Source organism: Ophidiomyces ophidiicola (genome assembly GCF_022830035.1).
Source record: "Ophidiomyces ophidiicola strain CBS 122913 chromosome Unknown scaffold_3, whole genome shotgun sequence".
Lineage (NCBI taxonomy): Eukaryota > Fungi > Ascomycota > Eurotiomycetes > Onygenales > Onygenaceae > Ophidiomyces > Ophidiomyces ophidiicola.
Window position 1 is genome coordinate 17,679 of NW_026054643.1, and position 27,971 is coordinate 45,649.

Below are 27,971 nucleotides of genomic sequence, written 5' to 3' on the forward strand. Positions count from 1 at the left end.
AGGTAGATAGAGATAGGTCAAGTCAATATGGCGGTGAGGACGTGGAGAATCTAGATCGAAATATAGATAGCACGGATGAAGGGAGATTGCGCAGAACGAGAAAGGCCCAACACAGGGAAAGCAACAGAGCTCTAAAGTACAGACTGGCAGAAGGGGGCTGTCAACCTTGCGGTTTCATCCGCCGGTCACTGTTGGCAGACGCAAGCCAGCCTTCACGCAGGGCCGCTGGCGGGGAAACCACAACGGTTTGCCGATTCGGGTTTAGCGCGGACAGCTCATATCCGGGCCAACGCCCGGCTTACGTCAGCGGATCCATTGCTCATCTGATAAGCCGATTGCGGTATCGACGCCGCCACGAGACCTAAGCAGGTGGTTGAAGGCCCATCGCCAGAACGACACCGCGCGACGCCCGCAATGCTGCGCTGCTCGACCGTCTAGCTCGACTCCCGGTTTCCCTGTCGGCTGCTGCGTGTTCGAGAGCCGCAGCTATCCTGCCTTTTGCGAAAATGCCTTCCCAGGGCGAAGTGTTCGCGAGGGCGATCTCAAGGTAACTACGGCGCTATACATGCCATCCAAGCTCTGAACTCGCTCGTCGTGCTGACCGCTTGCTGCTTCTTACAGGCTCATCGGGTGGATATAGTACGTTTCAGACCTCGGCGAGATGCCTGCGCTCTCGCCTTGACCATATACACACCCGCCTGCATCATTCTGACAAGAACGCAGCATGTTCTGCTGGTCCGCCTCATTCTACCCGCAGCCGATCCTCAACTGGCAGCGCCGCTCCACGCAAGGCCTCGCCGTCGATTTCCCCACCACCAATGTCCTTGGCTTCATTTGCTACGCCATATATACCGCCGCCTTCCTGTATTCTCCTGTGATCCGCCAGCAGTACGCCGCCCGTCACCCCGTTTCGCCGGAGCCGTCGGTGCGGTTCAACGACTTCGCCTTCGCGGCGCATGCCGTGGTGCTGAGCGCCACGGTCTACACGCAGTTTTTTCCGACAATATGGGGCTTTAAGGTGTCGAAGCATCAGAAAGTAAGCCCTGCCGTGGCGGGAATATTTTGCGGCTGCATATGTGCCGTCGCCGCCGTCACCCTCTGGGTGGCCTCCAACGGAGGCTATGATCCGTCCGGCTGGGCCTGGATAGACGTTGTAGGTTTCTCAAATATCGCCGCCCCATGGCCCGCTCGAAACAATTTTTTTTTTCTAACCACTGCCTAGATTTACACTATCTCCTACGTGAAACTCGTCGTTACAGTCATTAAATACATCCCACAGGCATGGGTGAATTACAAACGCAAGTCCACCGTGGGCTGGAGCATCGGCCAGATCCTGCTCGACCTCTCGGGCGGAATTCTGTCGATTCTGCAACTGGTCATCGACTCGGCGCTGCAGGACGACTGGAGCGGGATCACGGGCAACCTGATCAAGCTCGCGCTGGGCAATGTGAGCATTTTTTTCGACCTTATCTTTATAGTGCAGCATTATATACTGTATCCGGAGAGAAACACGGCTCCGAAGGATGATGAGAGTTTTATTACTGCGCCTCTACTGGTTGATAATGAACGGCGATATGGGATTTGATGGTGCTTGGTCGCGTTTTGGAGTTGAATTGGGTATACCTCTAGTACATGCATTTTGCCCTTGCATAGACCAGCTAGATGTCGCAGTTTGTAATTACAGGTGTTTACTTCGTCTTCTTTTTATTGCCATCGACGCATGTATAGTACAATAATGTCATGTTTGTTTTACGACCTTGTGGTGGGACCTAGTACCATGGAATGAACTTGAGATCTAGTTGAGCTCCTGCGAAGTCTCTACATTTTGCTCAGTTGATCTTGGTGTATTCGTAAACCACACTCCATACCTAGTCAATTCCATTTCATCTGACCTTCAGTCGCCATACCCGATCGATGCGAACCAGTCCATTTCCATAACACCTCACATAATATCAGACAAACTTACAAAGATCATCTCACAGCCGCTCGACAATAAAACAAGAACGGAAGAAAAAAATGAACAGATTTTGCAGCAATCTCTGACACCCGACAAGTAAATGCAAAGAACATGACGCGATAGCCGCGCTTTCGTAAATGAGAGAGACTCATATCATCCTTTTCCGCTACAGAACCAGAGAAACAGCGATCATAATTCAAATGCACCCCAGCGAGAGAATAAGTATATATATATATGAAGAAGGTATGTGCAAAGTCGTGACTCGTCCGATGCCTTGTTTTCATCTCGAAACTCCGTAACATAGAAACTGGGCGAAGAAGCCAGGGAAGAACGAGGGGCCGTTGGTAGCGTAAAAGAGATAGTTACGAACCCAATAATCGCGGAAAGTCAATCACGGTTAAAATCAGAATGCAGATTCGTAAAATTCGCTGGGAAGGTGAAAACGACAGCGTCGGGTTGGCTATATGTTAGGCTCGTCGGCGCCTTCCTCGGGCAACGCCTTCCGACCTTTTTGCAAGGACGTGTCGTAGTAAAGGATCGTCTTTCTCTTTATCTGTGTGTTGAGCTCGAACGTGCCTATTTGTACATATTAATACAAATGCAATCCTACTTTCACACTTGAACTTGCCTCTGGAGGTTGTCTGGACGCGGATATCGCCGTTGCTGGTCGGAGCAAAACGGGCAAACGTATCCAGGAGAATCGTGAACCAATCCATGGCGGATCATTTCGTTCTTTCGCTTAAATCCCTTGCCTTGTTCACCGCGTGGGCAGTCTTTTACAGGACAATAATAAGGGCGATTATCTGAATGCACATTTGCATGAGAGCTGTGATTGAATCAGCGAGGCACCCTTTGCGGGTAAAACTGGCGAAACACTTACTTTAATAAATATTGAGTTTGAAAAGGGTCTGCAGTACAGCCAGGATGGGTGCATTTAAACCCACCAAGATTTTGGGCCACAGGTGGCTTGACTCGTTTGTTGAGCCCGGCAGCATCTTCTGGCTCATCCTTCCTAGGCTCCACTGGTGTTGGATATCCATTGGCAGGGCTTCCCACGAGGTGAGAACCGGTATCACCCGGAGACTGCGACTGCGACTGCGATTGTGACTTCAGCTGTGCAGGCCAGAAAGATCCTTGAGGAACACCGGCTGCTGGTGTAGAGGCGTGGCTTGATACATCTTTAGAACTGGCGGGGGAGAGATGGGTAAAAGAGGAGGTGCGAGGAAAATGCGGCTGCATGTATTGGGGTTCCAGCGTTCCCAAGATGGGAAAATGAGACTGTTTAGACCCATTCAGTCGTACCGGTTCGTTCAAAGAGCCTTCCACAAGGGCTTTGATCGATGGTAGATTTCTCGCAGAATCTGGGGACCCAATTGATTGGGGAGGAGATTGCAAGGCAGGGAGAGTGGGGGATCCAAGGTCACCTCGAGAAAACTGAGAACGTTGTTGATCCCGATGTACAAGTTCTTCGGGTCGTTTCATCAAGCCTCCCGTCAAGTCTCGATTATCATTATGAGAAGGATGTATAGGCAGAGGGTACGATGGCTGGGTCATTGGAATACGGTACGGAATTCGGTCATGGTCGTTAAAACTCTGGCCTTTCTTCAGCGTTGCCGTCTCGTTCGGCAGCGGCCAAGTTTGTTCACGGGGAGGGGCATTGGCGCCGTTCGCTCTCATTTTCGGGCTATAAACCTGAGAGTTGCGCCTGTGCTCCTCCGAACCCTGCTTACGCCTCCTCTGGTCGATTCCATCGTCGGCGTCGCTGATTTCGGAGGCTGAGTCCGATAATAACGGCGCCTGGTTGAGCTGTGCCACAAGATCTGGTCGGTCGGGCGCTAGGTTTCCGATTATTAGCCCGATTCCAATGGACGTTCTACGCCGCTTCCCGCGCCGATGAGAATCCTTACGGACACGTCCAGAGGGACTTTCTTTTCCCTTTGGGCTCTCGCTCTTGTCGGGAAGAAAGGGCGGGGGCGGGCTCTGGTAGGGACGGAGGTCGACAAGGGACTGTTTGAGGGGAGGGGTGGTCGCGCGCGCGTCGTCAGAGTCATAGACATCGTGGTCCATGATTTTGTTCATGACATAGGCCACACTCAGGGCGGCAATCATCCAGAAAATTTGGCGTCAATGCCACACGACGAGGCTGGAGCGAGTGAACCGGACGGGAGATCGCTAGACAGCAAATCACGAAAGGACGAAAAGCGAAAAAAAAAAAAAACGGCTCGCTCGAATGATGTCACGGCTGTGAGAAACGGGCTCGACGGCAGAGCAGCATGAAGGTAGGATCGGGTGTGCCCGACTGCTTGAGAACGGTCAGCGCTTGTTGTTTCACCGCCTGTTGGTTGGGGGCGTGGGAGCGGGCAGCGGCAACGCGGCCGGCAGCGCAACAAACGGGAGAGAAGGCAGAAACGACGGGAGCGACGAGAGTAGGAGCAAGAGCAGAAGGGCGACAACGGGCGACAAGCCACAGCAGCAGCGGATCAGACATAAATAAATTGCATCGCACGGCCGCCCGAAGTGAGGAACCGGGTCACGTTCGGAGGGATGCTAAAGCAAGCCAAGCTGCACCATCGAATCTAAAAGTCTGCAAGAGGCAAAACAAGCGACGCACGATGAGGACCTTACCGGGACCGACGAGACACGACGACGGGGGAGCAGGCGCCAGGGCCGGCAGGGGAGCTCCAGTGCGGCGCTGAGCGAGCGAGCGGCGCGGGGGGCAGACTGTGGTGGACGGACGCTGGCTGAGCGAGGGTACAGCAACGCGGCGAGCTTGGGCTCCGTAGCGCGGGGCAGGCGGAGAACAGGGCAGGCAGCGGGCGTCAGAGCAGCAACAGCGGCAGCAACGGCAGTAGCAGCAGCATCAGCATGCTGTCTCGCGGACGAGGGCGAGGCCCGGGCTGGGCTGGGCAGCGCAGAGGGTGCAACGTCAGCGGGCAGCGGGAGGGCGGCAGTGGCTGCGCGCGGGCGGGCAGCGACAATTCGCTCGCGCTGTGCCCGAAGCGGCTAGCCCCGCCAGCGAGCCCCATGCGCCTGCAGAGCCGCAATCAGCTGACCGCCGCCCGGCCTCGCGGGCGCTGGCCGACGGAGGCAGTGTACCTACGGAGTACTTGCTAGGGACCGACCTGCGCTGCTGCTGAGGGCCGCTGGTCGCCACCGCCGGCCTGGCGCCGCCCGTTGTAGCATGATGCGCTGTCTGCTGCCCAGCACGCCGCCAGGCGTGGCTACAAGACTGCAATACGAGGCTTTGCTTGCCCGCTAGTGGACGGCCTGTCCCGCTGCCCCCCGGTGGGGTGTCGCCGCTTTATGCTGGCCTGCCCCAACGTCCCTCTCCGCCGCCGTCTGCAGGTCTCTCGCCAGCCCGGTGAGTTACAGTAGTCTCGTCAAACAGGTGTGCAGACCGCAAGGCTTGTTTGGCGCCTTGCCACCGCCCAGTAGTAGTGTGCTTGGGCGGTCGGCATCACCCCCGTCCGTCTCACCGTTTCAACAGGCGCCCTGGCCGCCCTGCTCGGCGCGCCACCCCCACGACTGGGCCACCCGCTGGCCCTGCACTACCGCCTGCAGCCCGCACAACATCGTCCCACCATGCAGCCGTGAAGAAGCATAACTACCTCACTACTATCCCCCTGCTGGTCGCATCGTGCTGCTGCCAGATGGCCCGCCACCCCCGTCCCGCCACGGCTGCTCTGCTGCTGCGTCGCGCGGCGCGGGGATCATTATTTACCCGGACGCGGCTCCAATTGACGGCTAACGAGCTGTCGTCCGAAACGCTGGAGAAGTGGTTACCGGCGACCAACTCTCATAATCCAGGTCCGCCCTGGATGGAGCACTGCTACTGCTCCCACGGCCGGCATGGGAGCCCGACGGCGGAGGCCTCTGCTCCTGCGACCCGTGCATGCTTCGTGCAGATTCTGTGCTCATTCCAGCTCTGGTGGCTTTTTTTTTTTTTTTTTTTTTTAGGCGGAGCTTCATGCCTGCAACCCGCTGACGAACCCCTTCTACGGAGTACGCGCCCTGCCAGGACAAGACTCTCGGGGCCGCATTTCTCTCAGGGGCGATCCCAGCAACCTGGAGGGGTACATGCGGAACTACGGAGCTTTTTCATTGTAAATAATAGGTGACGCTGTACACCGCCGAAACAGGTTTTGAAACCAGAGCGCTGGGCGCAAACTATATTGGCTGCAAATGCTTTCTTGTCACTGAGGTCTAGAGCTTGTTCCTTCGCAGCGCCTCATCCTTCAGTTGTTTAACTTTCTCATATGAACGGACAGCAAACGGCCCCATCTGCTTTCCATACTCCCTGGCGTGCGCACTACTCGCCTGCCGCACCGCATACCGCGCTGCTATCCCTTGCATGATCACCGACCCGCGGAACCCATAGAACGCATCCCCCCAGAGCAGCTCCGACGTGGGATTCCACCCCGCAATCTGGCTGTACCATTGGATACACTCCTCCCTAGTAGGGAGGCCAGGGACGTCGCCAGGCGAGAACTTTATGCTGTTGGGAGCTCCACTCGGGTGCAGATATGGCCCTGTCAAGTTGCAGAAATCGGATAGGGGATGCCCGATAGTCGCCATCTCCCAGTCCAGCACCCCAATCACCCTGGGCTCTGTCTTATGGAACACCATATTGTCGATTTTATAATCGCCGTGAACAAACGTGCCTCGATCCTTCGGCTGCCAGTCCTTATTGGAGAAAAACTCCACCATGTCGTCAAAATGAGGCAAATCCCCCACGGGAATACTGGTTTCGATATCGGCTATGTTGGCCTGTGCCTTGGAAATCGTCCGGAACGTAGCAATTTGCCGATCATAGAAACCAGACGGTCGGCCGAACTTTTCCATGCCAATAGATTTTGGGTTCAGTCGGTGAAACTTCGCCAGCGTCTCCACCGCGTCTTTCCATCTAGTGACAAAATCCAATTAGCTCGTGCATACTCATGCTGCGGTTGCTGCTGGGTGCTTTTCGCATTTAGCATATGCCTACATCGCTTTTCTGTCTGCTGGGCTAACGTCCGGAATCGAAGGGTCGGTAAATATACGCCCATTCAAGAACTCCATGATGTAGAACGCCGTGCCGATGATGCTGTCATCCTCGCACAAGCAAATGGCCTCGGGAACCGGGACGTCCGTCTTGTGGAGCGCATGAATGATCTGGTACTCTCTATCTACCCGGTGCGCTGTTCTCGAGAGAAGCCTGCCGGGCGGCTTTTTCCGCAACACGAGCTGTTGTCCATCCGACGCTGTGAGCAGGTAGGTAGGGTTGGATTGCCCAAATCCAAACTAGTTTGATCGAAAGAGTTAGCCACTGGGATCCAATTCAACAGGAAAAACCGGCAGCAACGACAGGGAGATATACTTGTTTAACACCCAGGGGGACTTTAATCGAAGGAACAGTTCGCTCGAGGTAACGCTCGAGGGCGGGCACATCAATTGGCTGACGGACAGCGCCGGCCATTTTGATCTTCGACAACAGGATGGCACAAGCCGGGGTGTGGTTGGAAAATGCTGTTTTTCTCAATCACAGGTGATTAAGAGTACGGAGTAGCGAAGCTGGGCAGAATATGCGGAATGAATGGGCTGGATAAAAATGTCCAGGTTTCACGCTCCCGTCGGAGCATTCTGGGTTGGATCTCAAGACAACCGGGGGACCGAGGCACGGAATGCGTGATGGCCCGTTCAGCAGTGGCAATAGCCGCTAGTGCTCATGTGGCCTAGCGCTTCCCCATCCCCTTGGAAACTTTGAGGCTCGCGGGAATCCCGCCTTGCCTGGTTAGGCTAGACTATATTAGTCAGGCACACCTTCACGTGCCGCCGCGTTTTGACACGTCCGATTCCACCAACGCGCGTTCAGTCGCAGGAGCAAACCGCTTTGGATCAAGTCACCCTGTGGATGATTGTTGCTCAGTTCTCACCCAACCCCAACAAAATACCACAATCCCAAATCCTACCATGACCACAGACACCACCACCCCTCCACCCCAGCAGAATCCCACCGACACCGGCGCTTCACACCCCGCTCCCTCCCTTCCCAACTCTCCTCTCGCCAAACGCCCCAAGACAGCCGAGATGTCTGCAGTGCTCGAGTCAGCAGCTCCTGCCGTCACCGCTCTCCCTCAGAATAATAATAAGAATAATAACAACAACAATGCCCTTCCACCGCTACTCGTCAAGAAACTAGCCCCCCACGCCCAGACACCGACGCGCGGCTCCGCCTTTGCGGCTGGCTATGATCTCTACGCCGCGAAGCAGACCGTCATTCCCTCCAAGGGCAAGGGCCTTGTCGACACAGGGCTCGCTATCGCTGTGCCCAATGGTACATGTAAGCTGAACACCTACATTATTATTATTATCTGCCAATAAAGACACCGCTAATCACCACGTCTTTACCAAATCAGACGGCAGAATCGCGCCGCGCAGCGGCCTGGCGTCGAAGAACTTCATCGACACCGGCGCCGGCGTGATCGACGCCGACTATCGCGGCGAGGTCAAGGTGCTGCTGTTCAATTTCTCGGATGTGGATTTTACGATCAACCAGGGCGATCGGATTGCGCAGCTGGTTCTCGAGCGGGTAAGCTTCAGATGTTCCCCCCCCCCACTTAACTTTTTGAGTTTGATATATAGGCGAGAGCTGACGGGATTATGGTCTAGATCTATACACCTGAAGTGCAGGTTGTGGAGCAGTTAGAAGAGAGTGTCCGCGGTGCCGGTGGGTTTGGGAGCACCGGTTGAGTGGGGTTTACGGCAGTTTTGTATTATTATGCCCCTCCCCCTCCACGATACATACGAATTTCTTATAGACTCTCTGGTGCTCACTGGGATTTCTGGTTTATAGAGCATGAAAGGTGGGAAATAAATGCAAGATATCTTGAAATGGCAATGGTTAGATATACCAAAGGGAGAAATATCCACAAGTGTCTAGTAAAATACATTCTTGTTTCACTTATTATAGACTTACATTAAATATCTATACCTCGCTTTGAGAGATGGTATCTGATGTGCGTGCGTGTGTGTAATATATATAGTTTATATGCCTTGGTGCTCAAAGCATCAAGTACTTCTATATCCGACATTCCTGCGCAAAGAATTTCACCTTCGGATTCTTCAACAGATCCACATTGCGCACCAGCCGGACCTCCGCCGCCTTCGTCCTCCGCAGCCGCGCTCGTTTCTCCGCCGCCCGCTCCCGCTCCGCTTCCGTCACGCCCTCCCCTTCCCCCTCACTCCCATCTCCGTCCACATGACCCGCCAGCTCCCGCGCCCGCGCCGCCATGGTCCTCTCCAGAACGGCATTCATGCTAGCCAGCACCTTCTCGGTGGCCTTGGCCAGCGGCAGGTCCGCGGGTGCGACGCGGTCAGGGGAGACCCACGACGGGGTCTCGCGCAGTAGGGGCGAGGTGTTCGGCGCGGCGTGGGCGTCAGCGTGAGCGTTGTCGGCGAAGACGGCTTCGCGCAGCCGTGCCACCATGAGCGCCGCGAACATGTCGCCGGTGCCGGAGAAGAAGCAGTCCAGACACGGCACGTCGACCTTGAACAGCCGCGGCGACCCGTCGGAGCGTACGGTGGAGCCGATGATGACTAGGGTGTTGGGCGGCGCGGTGCGGGCGGCTCCGTCGGTGGTGGTGCTGGTGGTGGTGGGAAGCTGCACCGACGTGACGATGACGTGTGGGACGTGGTACGTCCGGTGGATGGCGGCGATGGCGGCAGCGAGGTCGGCCAGGGATTTGATGGTGATTCCCGACAGCAATCTGTGTAGCAGCAGCACGCGCCAGGCAATTGTGTTAATTTACATAGTCGCATAGCCGAGATTACGGGAGGGGGACAGGGCGACGGCAATGACTGGGAACCTGAGACGCCGCCCCCAATCCCTTCTTCCCCAGGGTACATCAAAGCTCAGGGCGGCATTTAAAAAGAACAGAACGAAAAGAAAAAAAACACACTCACTCGGCTTCGAACTGATTCGGCAGTATCAGATCGGCATGTGGTATCAACGACTTGTAGGCGGGCACCACGTCTTCATTGACGTAGATGCGGCCTTGGTCTCCCATCACCGGGTCGAGAACTAAGAACAATAGTTAATGCTTGCCAGCCGCGTCAGCATTTGGGGGAGGGTTGGCACTGCCATGGGAAAACTCCCAAGAGCGCGCAGCGGCACGGGAAAGAAGTAGTAAGACGCACTCCAGAAGAACGACCCCGGTCGCGAGGCCGATTTCTGCTGCAATTCTCGGCCAATGGCGCCAACGGCCTCCACCGCCGCCGCACTGGGGGCGTAGCCGGTCAAGAGCACGTCGAAGTCGGTGAGGTAGCTTTGGCGCAGGCCATGGTAAAGAGCGGTGATTTCCTGGGCAGACGCCTTCGTCCCCGTAATCTGGCCATAGCCGGTGTGATTGCCTGTTGATACTGTGAGTTTCCCATCTACCTGGCGAGTCGTGACGCAGGCGGCTCACTGAAATTGACGGTGTTTAGGGCAGCAACTTCGCACCCCAGGGACTGCATCACAAAGGTTGCCATTGTGTTTCCCACGTATCTATATTACTCCGCGACATTGTCAGACATCGGTGCAAAGCCATACACGCTGGTTGCACAGCCTGTGTCACCTGGCGGAGAGGGGTATATCCAAGGGCAAAATCAGAGCACTCATGCAGACAAGGATAATAGCTCCTCGCCGGGAGGCTCATAAGAAAGACGCTACCGGGACGGAGCCACATACCCGTAGACGACCTATGCAAACGCATCAGCTTATCAGATCTAGGATGCCAGGGCGGGTTTCATACATGACTGGCAATGGCCAGCACCCTGGTCTCGGGCACCAGCCCTTCGAGAGACATTTTGTCTAGGCACCTGAAATCAAGCCTGTTTTGTCAGGAGCAGGCGCGTAAAGCTTTGTCCGGCAGCGGGCAGCTCTCCCACTCCACGCCCTGATATCGGCGTCTCGTTCTCAGAGCACCGGCGGCGACGGCGGATCTCCGGATTCGGCAGTCACGTGCGAGCTGACCTGACTGCTGTTCTGATTGCAAGAGGGCGAGGCCAGCAGAGTGCCGAGCAGGAGTCCGACGGCGCGATAGACCGGACGTAGGACCTAGCACCCTGGAGCGAGAGCCGTCTGTGGCTGCGGGAGGATGCGGTGCGAGTGAGCAGTGACTCCGCATGGTGATTCGTGCCCGCCGGACCAGCTTCCCGCCCCCCCCGCCAAAAAAAAAAAAGTTCAGCGCAAAACCACCGCCGCCAGAAAAAAACCCCCCGCGATCGCTTCATCGTCAACCGTCAGCTCCCGACTCTCGAAATCTACCACACTCACCACCCTATCCCTTCCTACGGCTGCACTTCCCACGATGGACCCGGCCACGACGCGGCTCACGGTGCTCATCTCGGGCAACGGGTCCAACCTGCAGGCGCTGCTCGACAGCATCGCGGGCGCCCAGCTGGCGGGCGCGGCGACGGTGGTGCGGGTGATCTCGAACCGCAAGGAGGCGTTCGGGCTGGAGCGGGCGCGGCGGGCGGGCATCGACACGCACTACCACAATCTACTCAAGTACAAGCAGGCGCAGCCGGCGACGGACGAGGGCGTGCGGCGGGCGCGCGCGCTGTACGACGCGGAGCTGGCGCGGCTGGTGCTGGCCGACGCGCCGGGGCTGGTCGTGTGCCTGGGCTTTCTACATATCCTGTCCCGGACGTTTCTGGACCCGCTGGAGCGCGCGGGCGTGGATATCATCAATCTGCATCCGGCACTGCCGGGCCAGTTCAATGGAGCGGTACGTTGGTTTTGGTCTTTTGAGAGCTGTTGGGGAATATGTTGCTGAGTCTTTGTTCTCTCTCTCTTCTGTTAGCATGCAATCGAACGCGCGCAGGCGGCGTGGCTGGAGGGCAAGATTGACAAGACGGGCGTGATGATACACAAGGTCATTGCGGAGGTGGATATGGGCCGGCCTATACTGGTGCGGGAAATCCCGTTTATCAAAGGGGTGGATGAGGACCTCGCGGCGCTCGAGAAGAGAATCCACGAGGTGGAATGGGAGGTGGTGCCCGAGGGCGTGCGGCTGGCGATCGCAGAGCGACGACAAAGAGCGACGCCCACGGCTGCCGCCTCGTCGTAAGATGAAAGGGGGGCGCGGGCGGGCGGGGACGATGGGACGGAAGAATCAATAAATAGGAACGGGATGTGCGCGAGGGCTCACTTTTCTGTGCATGGAGTCTGTTGCTGTTGCTGCTGCTGCTGCGTGGCTACCGTATTACTGTGGTCAGTCCCACGGAACCACACCACGGGTCCTTCTCCATCGATCGTATTCTGAAATCACGACGCCAAAAGCCAAACGGACGCCGCAGGGACAAACGCTGTTCGGGCATGACGGGCAGGGCCGGCGTGGCAGCGATGCGGGCGCGCAGTGGAAGCAGACGAGAAGGGCCAAAGAACCAGGGCCAGGATGACCTCTGTACAGCGTGCAAGCATAGACTGGCCGCGGTGTGCCGCAATTGACTTTTTGTCTCTCTTTCGCTCGCTGTGTAGGACGGTCGACGGCGCTGAAACACTGGTGTTTGGTCTCCACCAGTCGCTGGACGTGCCGGGCGTGGCCAGACCCGAATGCTAGAAGTTAAGCACCAAAGACTCCGTAATTGACAGCAGCAAACAGCCGCCGTGAAACGAACGGTTCGTTCGGTAGTTCGCGAGAAGCGACCGGGAGCGGCCCAACAGGAACTGGCAGCGTGCAGGCGGTGCGTAATATTGCGTGTGCGACTCTGCGGGGGCCGGGGGCCAGGGCCCCCAAGCCACGGCGGACAATCAACACGGGCAGGAAAGGAAGAATAAAACACAAACACAAACACAGTCAGTGTGTTCTGGAAGGGCGTGGGCGTGGATGGCGGTTCGGTCGGAGATATATTGGTGGCGGCGAGGCTGCACTATTGGCGGGCTATGCGCTGGGCGAAGATATTATTTATTGATTGAAAGAGCATAACTGCTGATATTAACTCTGGCGCTCGTTTCGCGTGGCCGCCCAGCTGGCGATTCCACGCGGCGGCGGCGGCGGCGGCGGCCCCTGACGCCCGATCAGATCGCCGAGTCACTCTGTTACATCTCAGCCCTCGCGCTCTCTCTCTCGCTCTCTCCCTTTCTCTCTCCCTCTTCCTCTCTCCCTCCCTTCTCCGTCTCTCGCTCGCTCGCTTCTCCCTCTCCCTCTCCTCCTCCCTCTCCCCCTACTCGGCTTCGACCCGCCTCTGCCCTGCCACCCACCAGGGGCGTGTGCGTGTGCGTGTGCTTGTGCGTGCGTGCTCAACGGACATGAAGCATCCCAGCCCTCGCGCGCCCCCAACTCCCTCAGCAATGCCCGTCTGAGTTCCTCGTTCGCTCGCCGTCCGTTCGCTCGTTTCCATGCCGTCCGCCGCCCGTCTGCTGGCCGCCTCGCGCGACGCCCTTCCCACGCCTGTGCCCGCGAGACCCCCCCGCCGTCACCGTCAACATCACCACCACCACCACCATACCATTGCGTCGTCTTCTTCGCCTTCACGCTCGCTACCTCTGTTAATACCCCTTCTGCTACTCCTACTGTGCCTTCTGCCGCCTGCTGCGGCCGCCCATGGCCGTCCAGCACGCGCAGCCGCCCTGGCTGGCGCCCATCCGCCGGCGATCCTCGCCGATCCATCGCCCACGCCGTTATTATTGCGCAACCGCGCGCCGGCCAGCGAGGCCGCGCCCAGCAGCGCTTCCAACGGCCTGATGGCGCCCACCAGCACCGCCGCCGTCACCGCGCGCCCGTCCATCCTACGCCCGTCGCCGTCCGGCCTGCCGGCTCCTTCCAGCATCATCATGGCCACCAACACCGCGCCCGCCGGCCCGCTTCCGTCCGCCTTCGATACCACCATTGGCAACAACTCCTTCGCAACCCAGTCCTGCGGGGACTTCTTCCGCCGCTTCCTGGCCAACACTACCTTCAGGGAATGTTTGCCCGTCTCGCTGCTGCTCGCCACCTCCAAGTCGTGGTTCAACGCCGCCAAATCCTTCGTCTCGCTGACACGCGCGCTCGACGCCTCGTGCGCCGTTGACGCCGCCAAGTGCGCCGCCCTGCTCTCCCAGTTCAACCGCGAGCTCGTCTCCAAGGACGTCTGCTCCAAGGACCTCGACGCCCAGAACCCGCTCGCCCTCAACGCCCAGACCGGCTTCGTCGCCTACCAGTTCGTGCACGACGCCGCCTGCCTCAAGAACCCCGACACCGGCAGCTACTGCATGGCCGACGCCCTCGCCTCCGAGGCCACCGTCGCCAACACCTTCGTCTACCACATCGCCCTCGGCGCCCCGCTGCCCGGCTCCACGCGCCCCGAGTGCAACAAGTGCCTGCAGGCCACCATGGAGGTCTACTCGCGCGCCGCCGCCATCAAGGACCAGCCGCTCGCGAAGACCTACCTCCCCACCGCCCAGCAGATCAACATCGGCTGCGGCCCGGCCTTCGTCTCTGAGCGCGTGAAGAGTGCCGCCCTGCCCGTGTCGGCCTCGCGGTCCCCCCAGCTCTATCTCGCCCTGCCCCTCCTGGCGCTGATGACGTTGTTTCTAGAAGGTTTTCTGTGACACCCATCCCTACCCTATAGTCTTGTCTTATTACTTTGTTCGTCTCCAAAACCAAAAAAGATCCATTCCTTTATATCACTTTTTATTATTATTATCCTTCTTCTTTCTCTATCTCTCTCCCTCTTCCCTGTCATTTAAACTCCCCCCCCCCCCCCCCCCCCCCCCCCCCCCCCCCCTCCCCCCCCCCCCCCCCCCCCCCCCCCCCCCCCCCCCAAACGCGCGCGCCCCCCCGTTTCTTCCCGTCACTTGGGCCCCCCTTGTGTACATACACCCAAGTGATCTTCTCCTTCCTTTTGCTTTCCTTTTCTTTTGATTGGATGCTTCTATGACCATAGCCATGGAGTTGGGGGTTTCATCGTGTTTGATCTTTTTTTTTTGTTGTATACTAATACATGGGGTATGCCCTATTTTTTTTTTCTCAAACCCGCTGTTCTTTGACGATGTGCGTGGGTTGGCCTGCACGGAGTAGTAAACCTGTTAGTAGGTCCAGACTCCGTACTAAAAGCCCCCCCTCTAAAAATTACATGTATCCAAACCCTGATAATAATGTTAAGACTAATGTAATTAATCGTTAGAGAGAAATAATACTAATACAAAACGCGGTGGAAACGCCTGTTGGGTTCTACACTTGTTGCAGTACTAACTCCTGGAAGAGTTGTTTGTTGCAGCACCTCAAGGACCAGGGGGTTTACCTCGCTTAGCTAACGACTGCTCCGGGGTGAAGAAAAAAAAGGGTTTGGCTGAAGGAGATATAGATCAGTATTATCTTTGCTATACCAAGATACTCAAAACAATATAAAACAGCTCCTTGAATACTGACTAGCTATCCCAAGCATTAGCCACTCCAAGGCGAAACACAAAAAAAAAAGAAGGCCAAGCATGAAACCGTGGTTATAGAAGAGAACAGCCCTGATAGCCAGCTAACATAAGAGAGATGACAGCAAAAAAATTGCTGGAAGGGTATAGTCAGTAGAAATTCTCGCCTGTCCTGAAACCAAAAAGGAAAAAAAAAAAGATACCTGGAAATTCTTTGCGTAAGCATGACGAACAGATAGACATAAAATCATCAATTTGGTCTCATCACAGCAACAAAAATAGATAAAAGAACCTTCGTCACGACGTCATACCTAGCTCCTCCGCACCTTGACCTCATGGCTATTCGACGACAGCGCCGACAGCGGCGACGTCGCCGACCTCAGCAACACACCGCCGTCGACCTCGCCATTCCGCTCGCGCCGCATGCGGAAATACGCAACCTTGGTGAAGCGGCTCAGCTGCGCCCACAGATGGCGGCCGGCCTCGTGCTCGGCGATGCGCTCCAGCAGCGCCAGGGTGGCGGAGCGCACGACGGCGTCCGGGTGGAAGAGGCCGAGCGAGATGTAGAACAGGCCGGCCTGGCTCTCGGGGGTGATGGCGAGCAGCTGGCAGACGGCGGCGTGGTGGCGCACGGCGTTGGCGAAGGCCAGGTAGATGGCGCCCGACTCGGCGGGACTGAGCTTGAGCGCGCGCAGCCGGTCGTGGTGGTGGTGCACGTCCACGCTGCGCACCGGCTTGCTGGCCGCGTACAGCGCCGCCGTGTCCTGGATGAAGTAGTAGTACGACCGCGTGTTGCGCCACCCTTCGATGCGGTTCACCCACGCCGCCAGCTCGCGGTGCCGCGTCAGGTCGTCCGGCCACACGTAGCCGTGCCCGCGGAGGCCCGCTGCCGCGTCCGCCGCCCCCTCCGCCGCCTGCACCGGCGAGTGCACCTCTACCGCCTCTTCGCCCGGCGAGATCACCGACAGCGCGCTGGCGCCGTACACGATTTCTTCAAACGTCGCGGAGATGCGCGTGAACTTGGTGATGTACGCTCTCCACTTCGCGCGGATCGCGCGCTCCCCGTGGCGCGACGCGATGCTGCGCATGATGTCCTCCATGAAGTGGTTGTCGCCCGTGGGGTCCGCGGACGAGTGGCTGCCGCCGCCCAGGATCGACGACGCGCTGAGCGGCGCGTGATGCTGGAAGAACTGCGTGCCCTCCGTGACCGGCGCCGCCTCGATGCGGCTGCTGATTTTGATCCGGCCGCTGGGCAGATCGCACAGCAGGTCCCACCACTCGTGGTGGTTGCCAAACGCCGGGTTGGTGACACCGGCAACGAAGCCAGGAACCTTGAGCAGATCGTCGATTTTAGTCAGGTCCGTGTACGGGAACGCATGGCGGGTAAACCCGCGAAGGATGCCCCCCGACGCCAAGGCACACGCCGCTAACACCGCTTCGGCAACCTCCCCGGACGGACGGTTGTGCCCCAGGAATATCACGCGTTTCTGCGTAAGTAAGGCGTTGACGAGGACGATGATTGGATGCGTGAAGGGACCGCTGGTGGTTAGGTGAGGATGAAGAGGTAACGCTTGGGGAGATGTCGCATGCGGGCCCGAGAAGGTCTGTATTAACTTGATTAAGGAGAAGTCACCAACCGTCTCCGGCGAGAGAGCTGTGGGGACTTTGACGGGGATAGCAATGTCGTTGTATATGATTTTAGATTCGAATTCGTGGGTGTCTCTGGGGAGGGGGTATTTCTTTGGCAAGAAGGAGTCCTGGTCGCCACCTTGAAGTTTGTGTATCGTCAGTTCGTCTGCTAAGCGCTGTTTAACCATTCGTTCGAATTTCTCGATAAACATGTCTTTCACATCCGTGGCTTGTAGGATGTGCCGTTCGAGATACGAAAGTCGTGGCATTAGGGAAAGGTCCATGGCATTCAAGGAGTCATAAAGTGCTGCTAAGGTTTCTGGAAAGGGTGATTTAAAGTAATCTTCTAACGCAAGTAGAAGCAAAGGCTGTGTTGATATTAGAATTGCTAGCTTCCAAGCATTGATCAAAAACTTGCCTTGTATATGTGAAGAAAAGAATGTCGGGTGCAAATCGCCATGGCCTTGACCACCGCTCCTCTAGGATGAAGTCAGACATACAATCACCGGCAAATCCGAGTTGATCGCTTACCGTTTTACAGTATTATCTTGCTTTGTATTGACCAAATTCAGCACATACATCAATGGCGGGCCATCGTTGCCACCATCTGCTTCATCATCATCATCTTCGTCATCTTCGTCGTCGCCATTGTTCTCCATATTATTATTATCTTGCTCTCCACCTTCGGAAGAAGTTTGTTTGGCCCCTTCCTGTTGTACCTCATCATGATCATCATTAGCCTCATTCGGATCTTTCTCTTCTTGGCCCTGAGAGTCCGCTCTAGATTCATTATCTTCCTCCGGGCCGGCGTCTCGGTGCAGAAAAAACATTGTCCAGTCTTGGCTTCGCACATGCGTTTGGTCCGGCAACATTAACTCCGCCAACATATTTTCATCCCCACTAATTGCTGCAGGATACTGATGCTCCATAATTGGCCCACGATCTACGTGGAACGAAGCGACGAGGATATATTCGACATGGAGTTCGGGCGAGTCCGCCGGGTATTGCGACCGGTACCGCCGTTTCCCCTTCTCAAAGCTCCCATACGATAACACGGAGTGCGGTCTCGTAGATACCTGTGAACTGGCAGGCGATCTTCTCTCGTGGGACGTATTCGAGCGTACTTTTCCGTGGGCATCAGAATGGGCGCTTGAGGACGTGATCGAAGCAGGGAACGACGAAACCGATCGGCGTTTGTCACGAACGGAACCGCTCAGCGACGGTCGATGCGCCAGCGTGGTCGACATTGTGATGGGTATTCAGCAATGATAGCTATCGTCCAGAGTAAGGTCTCGTCAGTAAGGTACTCAACTTCCTCCAGCAGGCAACCCGTGGTCTTGCGCCTGTCTACGGCGGCCAACTGAGGGCACTGACCTGTCAGAAAGACGTGCGAGCATGAACTGAGCAATTGGAGAATCAAACACGCCAAATCTTCAAGCCAGCCCGTGTGTCAATGCTAGAAAACTCTTCCATCACATCTTCCGTCGCATCGTCGGATCCCTGTCCCTGTTCTTTGGTCTGCTTGGGCGGCGCCGTGCACGGGCCACACGGAGGCGCTCTCCGCTTCCAGACCGGAATATTGTTCCTCCAAACTGCGGGGAACGGTTCGGATTAATTAGAATCCGTATGTTTTTATTTTGCCGGATGCGGTAATTGTAGCCCTGCTGACCCTTCAACAATCGATAAAGCGCGCTGGCCGAGCAGATGCAGAAGAACTCCGAAATTATATATATATACACCCGCGATTTTGAATAAACTACTTACAGAGTTGTTCTATTTAGCAAATATGGTCCGACATCTTCACCTATCCGAGACAAAGACGAACTAATGCTGAGCCCTGCTAGGTGACACCCAATACCACGCCATATAAACCGTCTCCTCTTTCTTTCGGCTCACCAAGGACCTCTCCATTTCGACGGCAATCTACAGTCATCTCGCCGAATGCGGTCCGCGCAAATGCACCCGGAAGTCCCGCCAGCAAGCCGGCCACCCCTTCCCAGTCCCCCAGTAAACCGAACCAGCTGCATGTGGCCGAAGATGACGATATCTTTGCCGGCGATGCTGGACTTCCAGTCACAACAAGGTTTAGGGAATTCTCGCCCTCGCCAACACGGGGAGCCACTGCCCACACGGCGCGAATGAGTCCCAAAACACGGGAGAGTCAGAAAGTGAATAATGAATTATTTTCCAGGTTACCGCCTGCACAGGTGCGAGAAATGCGCGAAGCATTTCAAGTCCTTGATCGGGACAACGACGGTCAAGTAAACAAAGGAGACATAAAGAATATTCTAAATAATTTAGGTATGTTCAAATGCAATACGAGACATATGAAGAGTCAGCTAACCCTTTCTGGCAGGTCAAGATTCGTCGCCCTCAGCAACAGATGCATATTTCCCGCCTGGGTCGTCTCAAACTATCAATTTGCCTACCTACCTAAACACAATTGCGTCTCTGGTAGTCCCTTTATCGGATCCCCAAGAGCTTCTCAATGCCTTCGCTGCATTTGACGAAGATGATAGCGGCCAGATTGATTTTGCTGAGCTCCGAGACGCCTTGCTTCACACTGCCCCGGAAGGCGATGAAAGAAGGCTGACGGACAGGGAGATCGACGAAGTTGTTTTTGGATTCACTGGTAGACGGGCCTTTGGATCGAAAGGAGCAAGGCAAGCCGGTCTTAGCACACCTAGAAACCGCGGCGAGGTTTTTCGGTATCGGGACTTTGTCTCAAACATAGCCGGATCAGGCCAGGCGACAAAGAATTCTTTAGTCAATGTATAGCTACTTGAGGGGATTGGGCTGTAGGAGTTTTAGAGTGTGTCTATAGAGCTTCTAATTGGGTGAATTTCAAGCTCATGATAAAGAGAATCTTCAGCCTGTAAGACTCTAGCATTGTTCCCAGCCTTCTCCCTTGCTGTGACCGGCGGGCTTTGAAGCTATCGAATAAGCTCCGTCAATCCCGCCACTTCACGTGACCGACTCTTCGTGCGGTCCAGCCATCGGTTTGCATGTAAACAGACCTCCGTCGATGGCACGCTGCCGATTTACCAGGGCTGTTTAGCTTTGTTCATTCGTTTAGGGCCGGCGGCCGCACGCGAGTCTGATTGCAAATCCTAGGGAAGAAAACCCAGCCGCCTACCAACCCCCCCTCCCCGCCCCTTATCCACCAGCAGCAGCGATGGCATCCAAATCTCAAGCCCAGTTCCATTTCCCAGCGCTGCCAAATGTGCCTGCGCAGCCGCAAGCACGCACTCTGCGACGCTTCCAATCGCATCAGAATTTGTCAACAAAGCCTCCGCCAGTATCGACTCCAGCCCGGCAGCTTCCCCGCCGCGACCCGATAAGCGTTCGCGACAAAACTGACCCCGACAGCAGCAGCCAGATCCATACGCCGGCACCGTCCACTCCTTCACACGGCCGTCACCGCTCAAATAGTGATGTTACGAGCCCCACGGCAATTCGGTCTCTGGCTTCGAAACCCCGGCCGTCAAGCAGGAAATCTGGTTCAATGGGATTTCCTGGGAGAAGATCTGGACTTGAGTTGTTGCTGAGGGACGGCCCTCCGTCGAGCGACCTTGCAGCTGGACTAGGGGAACTGAGATACCTTATACTATCCAATAGGGTTGATGCGGATGGCGATGGCATGGTACGTGTGGGACTTTCCCTACATTTGTGCTCAGCAAAACTAACCTATTTTCTAGTCTCCCCTTCGAATATACGTATGGCTAACTCTCCTCAACATTCCTCCGCTTCCCACCGATGAATACCTTTCCCTCGTTCACCGCGGTCGATCCCCCGCATACGCCAAAATTCGCAATGACACCTTTCGTACACTTGCTACGGACCCATTATTTAAAAGACGCGTTACAGAGGCTAGTCTGATAAGACTTCTGAACGCTGTAGCGTGGAAGATCAACGACTCCAAAAAAGGCGCGAGCAAATCGCGATCTTCTACCCCTTCCCATAATGCTCGACATTCGAGCAAATTATCCACGAACACCCTCCCGTCACCGATTTCGGAGGATGGGCCCTCTCCCCAGCCACCCCAACAAGCGAGCACATCTGACCCAGCCATATATGTGCAAGGCATGAATGTGCTCTGCGCACCTTTCCTCTATGCCTCTCGAAGTGAAGTTGAAGCCTTCGCGCTCTTCCACCACTTCATCACCCGCGAATGCCCAGGCTACGTTCGCGGCGCTATGGATGGTGTGCACAAGGGCGTAAAGCTCGTAGACAAGTGTCTCGAGATAGTCGAACCAAAATTAGCAACGCACCTCTTTAGCAAGGGCATGTATGCTGAACTATATGCCTTCCCATCCGTGCTGACACTATGCGCCTGCACGCCCCCGCTCCCAGAAGTCTTGCATCTGTGGGACTTTCTCTTTGCGTATGGGCCACATTTAAACATCTTATGTATTGTGGCTCAGCTGATTAGAATGCGAGACACGTTATTAGCCACCACCAGGTACGTTTTTAGGGTTGAGGCGGGGATCTTGATCTGACGTGATATTTTTACTAACTTCGCCGATATAGTCCCAATAAATTACTTAGATCCTTTCCTGCGCTTGATGCGAAGGAAGTCATTGGGCTTGCTGTTCTTATCGTGAAGAAGATTCCTGGCGATTTATATGAAGAGCTTGTTCAACATGCCAGGTAGGTATGGAGGTTAATCAAATATAAGATCCGAGAATGACTCGATGCAATTGATTCAACGAGCAGCTCACGAGTTCATGTATATTAAATTATGAATAACGATATAATGAAGAAACTATGGCCATACCATTGATTCATTTTGCTTTGTCTTTATATCGATCTAGTAGGTCTAGTGTAGTTATCCCAAAAATTCCCGAATAATATTAGTGTAGAAATCGTTAAGAAACGGCATTTATGGCTGAAGCTCCTCCCAAGTGCATCTGCAGCATTGGCAGGGTCCACCCAGCGCTCCCATAGCCCACTCTCTCCTCTCCTTAACCACAAGCCCAAGGTCACAATAATGATTCAAGATCTCTTCGTCCTTGCGAATTGCAATATTTCCCGCCTGAGCATCCTTCCGTTCCTCCTGCTCCTGCTTGCCGCCCCACTGCACCCTCTCCGTTTCATTTCTAGCCTTAAAAGTAATTTCCCCTCCCCACTCCCAACGTACGTTTGGGTCGCAGCTGTGGTTTGCGAGACACCAGAGCGGGTGGACTGCACACACCTCTGGCCCACCATCCCAGGTCGACAAGCGCCCAGATGCTGTACCACGAAATTTAGCATAAAGAGTGTTGTAAATCCATGTATCAAACGTCGCGAGGGAATCAAATGGATCAAGCCCCATTTCCTCAACAATTCGCATGGGTTGGAGGATGTTTAATTGGAATGAAAAAGGCAGTGTCGCTGAAGGTGGCTGTGGAGTTAGGGTAATTGAGCTTTGAAGGCTCACGGACAATAGTTGCGTGCATGGGTTATCTTCAATGGTGTGGAAGTCACCCCAGATATATTTTACCTCCGGAAGATCAAGAGGATGGACACCTTGTGTTTGTGCCATGGCCATCGAACGAGCAAGTAGCAAAAGATAAAGATAATCTGCTTTATCTTTGGGGTCAGGAATATCCTTTCCAATGGACTCTAGACCCTCCTCTCCACAGATAGCACGGTGATATGTGTCGTAGGCAATGTCGTAGCAACTTTCACTACAGAAGACGGTGTCTTCGCAGTCCTCACATGCGAATGGTGGTTCTGAGGAATCAAGTTGAGGCAACCGAGAATTGCACGCATCACATAGGTCGTCATGCAGACGATTTGTTGCTGTTAGCATAGACGACTCATGGAGTACCACTTCTCCTGCGGCGATGTCTTCTTTCGCAAACAAGCCCAACTGAATAGAAACTTCCTTCGCCTGATCATGCCCATTTTGGTGATTGGTGGTAGGTTTTAAACCGTGTAGCGCTGGCAGCCCCACGGATCTGACTTCGCACTTTGGTGCTACATCTTGCAGCCGGGCATTTAGTAAATCCACTATCTCCGGGGATCTTCGATCCGGCTCATGAGTGTTCCATGGATACACCACCCTTCGCGCGTATCCTTGAACTCGCAAGTCCGCGGCATCAAATTGGTAGCTAGAGCCCCCCTCTTGGGCTCTAGACTTCGCATCCATATGGGAGCGTTTGATAGCGGACAAGAATTTCTCCAGGATTTCGTTCCTTGTCTCTCTCTCATCCCCGTGCGGGAGCTTTATGCCCTGCATACAAAATTCAAAAGCGTCCTTCATGCATCCACTCAGCACGAGGCCTTCAACAAGCAAGATATAAACATCACCAATATTCTCCTTGTAATCAGCCCATGATGAGTCTTCAAAGGCATCATCTTCAAGAGCAGCAGAATCATTGTCACTTGAATCACCCCGGCCTAGTGCAAGCATAATATTCTTTTGCCTCGTCAAGGCACTCTGGATCCGTTTCCTAGCAACGTACTCACTGTGCGGATCAAGCACATGCTCAAACAGAGTCAAGGCACGATATGCGTCGGCAGCAGCAAGATCTGGGAACCCCAGTCGAACATGAACCTTCCCAAGTTCCAGGTGAAGCAGCGGATTGTGTGTGTCAGTCCGAAGCAGAGCTACGACTCTCTCTCGATGGGAGAGAAGGTGTGGGTCGTAGGCCGCAATGTTTGAAGCCATGGCTAGGGGGGCTCCGTCTGCTTCGCTGTAGGAGTCTGGATGCGAAGGCCTAAAAAGGTAACTAATAGCAGACACCTCAAAGGGTAAAGTTAAACTGTGTTAAACCGGTCTTTGTCTATACATAGATCAGGAGAGAAACTCGGTATAGCATGCCAGACTAAAAACAAAAGAGCGAGAGAAAGAAGGACAAAAATGCCAGCGAGCGGCGGTTTTGAAAAGGCGTCCAACTCACCGCTGGCACTCACCGCAGGCAACATCAGGCGACGGGCGCTCCGCAGGCGGGGATCTGTCGCCGCCCGAAACATTTTGCCGTCGTACACGTCACGTGATCTCACCGGATCAGGGGCGGCGGCGGCAAGGTCGGACGGTGCGACCAACACTGGAGGGCCTACTGGGGTTGCCCACCTCTGGCAGAGCTTCAGAGCGGTTCTGGTAGAGCACATGGAGCCCGCAAAATATCTAGTATTTGTCGTTCATTCAATTTGCATCTTACCATGGTTGCAAGCATCAAAGGGATCTGCTGTGGCCGGCATGGAGAACATGCTCAACAGGCTATCCTAATAATAAACGAGAGAGGCTTCAAACGCACACTGAGAAATCGTCTTTAGTATGAGTGAAACAGGAAATAGATAGAACCCCGAAGACGAGGCTGCAGAGGAAAACGCTAGAGAGATAATCAAGAAACGGCTGTCTGACATCGAGATCCATCATCGATGATTCCAAATGCAGGGTTGGGTCAAAACCAGGGTTCTTGGACAAAACTGTTACATCGTCTGCAAGAATGGATTAGTGGCTGCATGGTACAAGCGGAAGAGTCCAGGAAACTCACAGCACAGTTCTCGTCAAATATAAAGGCCTCTCCCGCACCCGCCTGCCCTCCGGTATACCCAATCCTAATGCCTTGTCGTTCTCTCAGGGACGCGGCTAAACGGGCTAGCATGCTTCTCTATATAGTTCCAAGACCGTGAGTACCAGGATCCCAAGAGTGTAGAACAGAATAGAGCCGGAAGTACAGATTGACGGGCGCCCGAGATCGTCGTCAAAACCACGAGGCCCATTCAGAGAACGATACTTCTGTTCTGGAAGTGGCCAAAAGATTTAGCAGACGTACCGTGATGAAAGCTTCGTTCATTCCCCCCTGACGATTTACGTCATTTTCGCTCATGATCTGGTAACTGTCTTGCATCCGTCTTCGGCTCCGGAGACCAAGTGTGTTGCGTTCGGTGCGATTGCCTCCAGGGGTGTTTCCAGAAACGATATTAGCTTGAGCATCTGGATCAGCAATATTGATGCCAACTTTGGCATCATGCTGCGCTCGGGCATCCGGGGAGAAGATTTTGATGGTATGGTCGATGCCGGAAACGGCGAGGGTGGGCTCATATGGGTGGCCTGGTTTCATTAGCAACGACATCTATGCCGCGGATGTAACGTTTCCTACCTTGTACAACGTTCACAACTTCGCTGTCTCCGGTGAGAATATTGACTAGGTCGGACGTTTTCCTATCCCAGATAAACACATTTCCACAATCGCTACCAGACACCACATATTCATCATTCAAGCCGAAAAAGTTAACATCCTTCACTGTTTTTACATTGCAATGCCCTCGGTAGACATTTATATGTGAGGAGCACGGCACACGAGTTTCTACTTCACGTCGCTGGCGAGCCGTAGGGTGATTTACGAAGACGTGCTCGTCATCTGAGGAATCAGCATCATGATCTCCCTCGTCATCGTTGTCAGAACCTTCAGAATCAGTATCAGAATGGTCATAGTCCTCATCTTCATCACTTGTATCAGCATCGACTCTAGCATTCGAGTGTCCGGTCGGCTCAAGCGCCGGACTGTGAGTTGAATGATATTCTCCAGTATTGCGTCGTGCTTCAAGAGAAGAAGACCGGCGTCGAACGAGCCTAATCTCCGAAATTGGCTCCTCCTCTTCATCTGGATTTATATCTTCTTGTATTCTCTCTCTCCCATCGTCCTCATCCTCATCGTCTTCAATAACAGTTCGCAACCCACCAAAAGCACGGTTAGTGAACTCAAAATTCACACCTTCTCCCACTTCCATTAAGATGCCCCTGCCAACTTTCAGACCCCAGAACCTGATAGCGGCATTTTTGTCCAATGCGCGGATCCCTTGACTCTCAGTAGCACTCCCGTCTTCGGTTTCATGAACAGCAGCGGAGTCTCCAAGATCTTCCAGTGGAATTCTAATAGCTTTGGCAAAGGCTTCAACTGCATCAGCTTGGGATTGAAATAATACCCGTCTGCCATCATGCTCAAATACTGATGCGTCAACGTTCACTACGGGCTCAGTACCTGCCAGCTCTCGAAAATAAGGAATTAGCGTCTCCTCTATGGCGCTATCGTCAGCCGAATCCAGCAAGGGAAATCTGCCAATATCACGACGACGAACACCATGTCGTTTGAAACCATCTAGAAGTGCCGGTCTACCTCCTTCGAGCCATAGCAATATTCCTTTCAGAAAGTCGTAGCCAAAGCGTGAGGATGGGTCAATCATTCCGTCTTCTGTCGGAGCAGGAACGATTTGCCTGAACAACGAAAGATGTGGGCTTTCACCGCCTGATGCAGTGTTCAACCGGCCTCCAAGGACCCTAGCAAGAGTTCCCGAGGCTTGGACAAATCTTCTGGAAGTTTCGCGGTTCCTGCGTAACGCCTGCTGGAAAAGAACGTCATCATGGGACGGACTGAGTGGATATCTCCATGTCCTAATCACTTCGTCCATTTCTGGTAGATAATTCGCAGCATACCCAAGCACTGACGTAAAGGATGTTGTGTAAGGTGTGGGCCCAGAAAGAGGTTGAGTTTCTGCCGCCTCTCTAAGGGTTCGCTCAACGGAAAACAACAGCTTCCGAATTTCAACGAGACCTTTTGCAATACGAAGACTGAGTTTCTGCGCTTCATTCAAAACGGATTCCCTCGCTCTCTCCAGGACATCTCCTGGAACGTCACTCGCTCTGACATCAGCCAGGGAGTCGAGTGGAATATCTTCGGACCCACCGTTCCCGTACCTAACGCGAAGCGACATTTCTTCAACATGTCCATCCTCAGATGTGCGTCTAGATTGACGTCTGGTGGCGCTAGCGGCCGAAGCTGCGGATGTTGCCTTGCCACGTTTCCGCTTTCGATTCTTATCCATCTTGGCTCTTCCAGACCCCGAGCCTCCTATCTGAGTTTTCTCCTTTTGTTCTCCATCTCTGGCGTCAGAGCTTCGGATAAGATCAAAATTGTAGATATGGTCACCGGACCAACTCACTACCATTTCATTCGGATTTGCGTTGCTGATCTTACAAGCGGTGATATGTCCACTGTCCCGTTTTCTCATTGCCTTCTGGCCATTGGGAGCAAATCGTCTAACACAACGGGTTGCTTTCCCCATCGTTTCGTCATCCTGATCAGAAAGACTGGATGGACTTCCCGTTTGTCCTTTCTCGTCCATTAGATCTCTACCCATCATCCGTCGGTCATGTAAAAAGCAGTGAAGATGAGCCCCACCGAGAGCAATGTAATGGGGTTGACTGGCGGCACAGGACATGGTATTTAGGTCGATATGATGCTTCTTATACGAAATCAAAGGTGGTGGAACATTGGAGTCATCGTGGTGTAAGCCTGGTCTATAAGCCATGAATCCTTGGCCACCCCTTGGAGAGGGATACGCAGAAGAGGGCTGACGCAAATCCCATTGCCGAACCTCTCCATCTTCAGAGCACGTAAGAAACAAGTGGGGTGACGATTCAGTGACTATGCGTTTCACACGATCTGCATGAGATTTATAGACCCTGCAATTTGTATTCTTATCAGTCAAATACCACATCCCATTGAAAAAATTATTGAACCGTCGACTTCTCGCAGACTCAGCGGCAGAGCTGGCGGAGCGGTTTGAATATTCGATATCAAAGACCCGAACCTCCGAATCACCGGCACAAGAAACCAATGTCCGGTCATTTGAGTGTGGCATGAACTTGACAGAGAAAATATTCGCAGTATGACCCGTGTGGATAGTGGTATTGAGAGAAAACGGCGATATCGACGATTCCGGCTGGTACGAAAAGATATTTACGTGCATGTCGTCGGATCCCGACGCGAGGAGACTTCCAGAACTAGACCAGCTATCATCACCATCAGCATGAATATTCCAGATTGCAGGATCTTCTACAGCGCAAACGTACTGCAGTGCATTCACACAGCCCGTATGTCCACCTAGCTCGTTTACAATATCCATTTCATCAACCCAAATCCGATCACCATATAGCCCACGAATGCCGGCATATGGGTCAGAAGCTCCGAGCTCCCGCCGTAGGAGACGGTCGTAGATTCTTGATTTCATCCTTTGACAAGC

The 27,971-nt window shown here is 54.5% G+C and overlaps 11 protein-coding genes across 11 annotated transcripts; 5 read left to right on the plus strand and 6 right to left on the minus strand.

The window, feature by feature from the left end:
* Window positions 1–724: 724 nt before the first annotated feature.
* LOZ57_001063 (uncharacterized protein) lies at window positions 725–1,585 on the plus strand (the record flags this gene model as incomplete). The annotated part of the gene is made up of 2 exons (XM_049250156.1): window positions 725–1,153; window positions 1,223–1,585. 2 exons carry the CDS (start codon window positions 725–727, stop codon window positions 1,583–1,585), a joined length of 792 nt encoding a protein of 263 aa, XP_049110516.1.
* Window positions 1,586–2,833: 1,248 nt separating this feature from the next.
* On the minus strand, window positions 2,834–4,066 carry LOZ57_001064 (uncharacterized protein; the record flags this gene model as incomplete). The annotated part of the gene is made up of 1 exon (XM_049250157.1): window positions 2,834–4,066. The coding sequence occupies one exon, from the start codon at window positions 4,064–4,066 to the stop codon at window positions 2,834–2,836; it is 1,233 nt and encodes a 410-aa protein (XP_049110517.1).
* Window positions 4,067–6,160: 2,094 nt separating this feature from the next.
* Window positions 6,161–7,412, minus strand: LOZ57_001065 (uncharacterized protein; the record flags this gene model as incomplete). Its single annotated transcript, XM_049250158.1, has 3 exons — window positions 6,161–6,860; window positions 6,942–7,237; window positions 7,314–7,412. The coding sequence occupies 3 exons, from the start codon at window positions 7,410–7,412 to the stop codon at window positions 6,161–6,163; spliced, it is 1,095 nt and encodes a 364-aa protein (XP_049110518.1).
* A 1,602-nt stretch (window positions 7,413–9,014) lies between these two features.
* Window positions 9,015–10,465, minus strand: BUD16 (putative pyridoxal kinase; the record flags this gene model as incomplete). The annotated part of the gene is made up of 4 exons (XM_049250159.1): window positions 9,015–9,702; window positions 9,899–10,016; window positions 10,133–10,345; window positions 10,402–10,465. The coding sequence occupies 4 exons, from the start codon at window positions 10,463–10,465 to the stop codon at window positions 9,015–9,017; spliced, it is 1,083 nt and encodes a 360-aa protein (XP_049110519.1).
* An 821-nt stretch (window positions 10,466–11,286) lies between these two features.
* ade5 (Bifunctional purine biosynthetic protein ADE5,7) lies at window positions 11,287–12,048 on the plus strand (the record flags this gene model as incomplete). Its single annotated transcript, XM_049250160.1, has 2 exons — window positions 11,287–11,706; window positions 11,782–12,048. The coding sequence occupies 2 exons, from the start codon at window positions 11,287–11,289 to the stop codon at window positions 12,046–12,048; spliced, it is 687 nt and encodes a 228-aa protein (XP_049110520.1).
* Window positions 12,049–13,754: 1,706 nt separating this feature from the next.
* On the plus strand, window positions 13,755–14,510 carry LOZ57_001068 (uncharacterized protein; the record flags this gene model as incomplete). The annotated part of the gene is made up of 1 exon (XM_049250161.1): window positions 13,755–14,510. One exon carries the CDS (start codon window positions 13,755–13,757, stop codon window positions 14,508–14,510), a length of 756 nt encoding a protein of 251 aa, XP_049110521.1.
* A 1,127-nt stretch (window positions 14,511–15,637) lies between these two features.
* Window positions 15,638–18,202, minus strand: LOZ57_001069 (uncharacterized protein; the record flags this gene model as incomplete). Its single annotated transcript, XM_049250162.1, has 2 exons — window positions 15,638–17,432; window positions 17,487–18,202. 2 exons carry the CDS (start codon window positions 18,200–18,202, stop codon window positions 15,638–15,640), a joined length of 2,511 nt encoding a protein of 836 aa, XP_049110522.1.
* Window positions 18,203–18,741: 539 nt separating this feature from the next.
* LOZ57_001070 (uncharacterized protein) lies at window positions 18,742–19,733 on the plus strand (the record flags this gene model as incomplete). The annotated part of the gene is made up of 3 exons (XM_049250163.1): window positions 18,742–18,744; window positions 18,800–19,256; window positions 19,312–19,733. The coding sequence occupies 3 exons, from the start codon at window positions 18,742–18,744 to the stop codon at window positions 19,731–19,733; spliced, it is 882 nt and encodes a 293-aa protein (XP_049110523.1).
* Window positions 19,734–20,130: 397 nt separating this feature from the next.
* cdc16 lies at window positions 20,131–21,609 on the plus strand (the record flags this gene model as incomplete). The annotated part of the gene is made up of 3 exons (XM_049250164.1): window positions 20,131–20,598; window positions 20,654–21,417; window positions 21,486–21,609. 3 exons carry the CDS (start codon window positions 20,131–20,133, stop codon window positions 21,607–21,609), a joined length of 1,356 nt encoding a protein of 451 aa, XP_049110524.1.
* A 228-nt stretch (window positions 21,610–21,837) lies between these two features.
* On the minus strand, window positions 21,838–23,610 carry LOZ57_001072 (uncharacterized protein; the record flags this gene model as incomplete). Its single annotated transcript, XM_049250165.1, has 1 exon — window positions 21,838–23,610. One exon carries the CDS (start codon window positions 23,608–23,610, stop codon window positions 21,838–21,840), a length of 1,773 nt encoding a protein of 590 aa, XP_049110525.1.
* A 1,039-nt stretch (window positions 23,611–24,649) lies between these two features.
* Window positions 24,650–27,959, minus strand: LOZ57_001073 (uncharacterized protein; the record flags this gene model as incomplete). The annotated part of the gene is made up of 2 exons (XM_049250166.1): window positions 24,650–24,999; window positions 25,049–27,959. The coding sequence occupies 2 exons, from the start codon at window positions 27,957–27,959 to the stop codon at window positions 24,650–24,652; spliced, it is 3,261 nt and encodes a 1,086-aa protein (XP_049110526.1).
* Window positions 27,960–27,971: the final 12 nt, after the last annotated feature.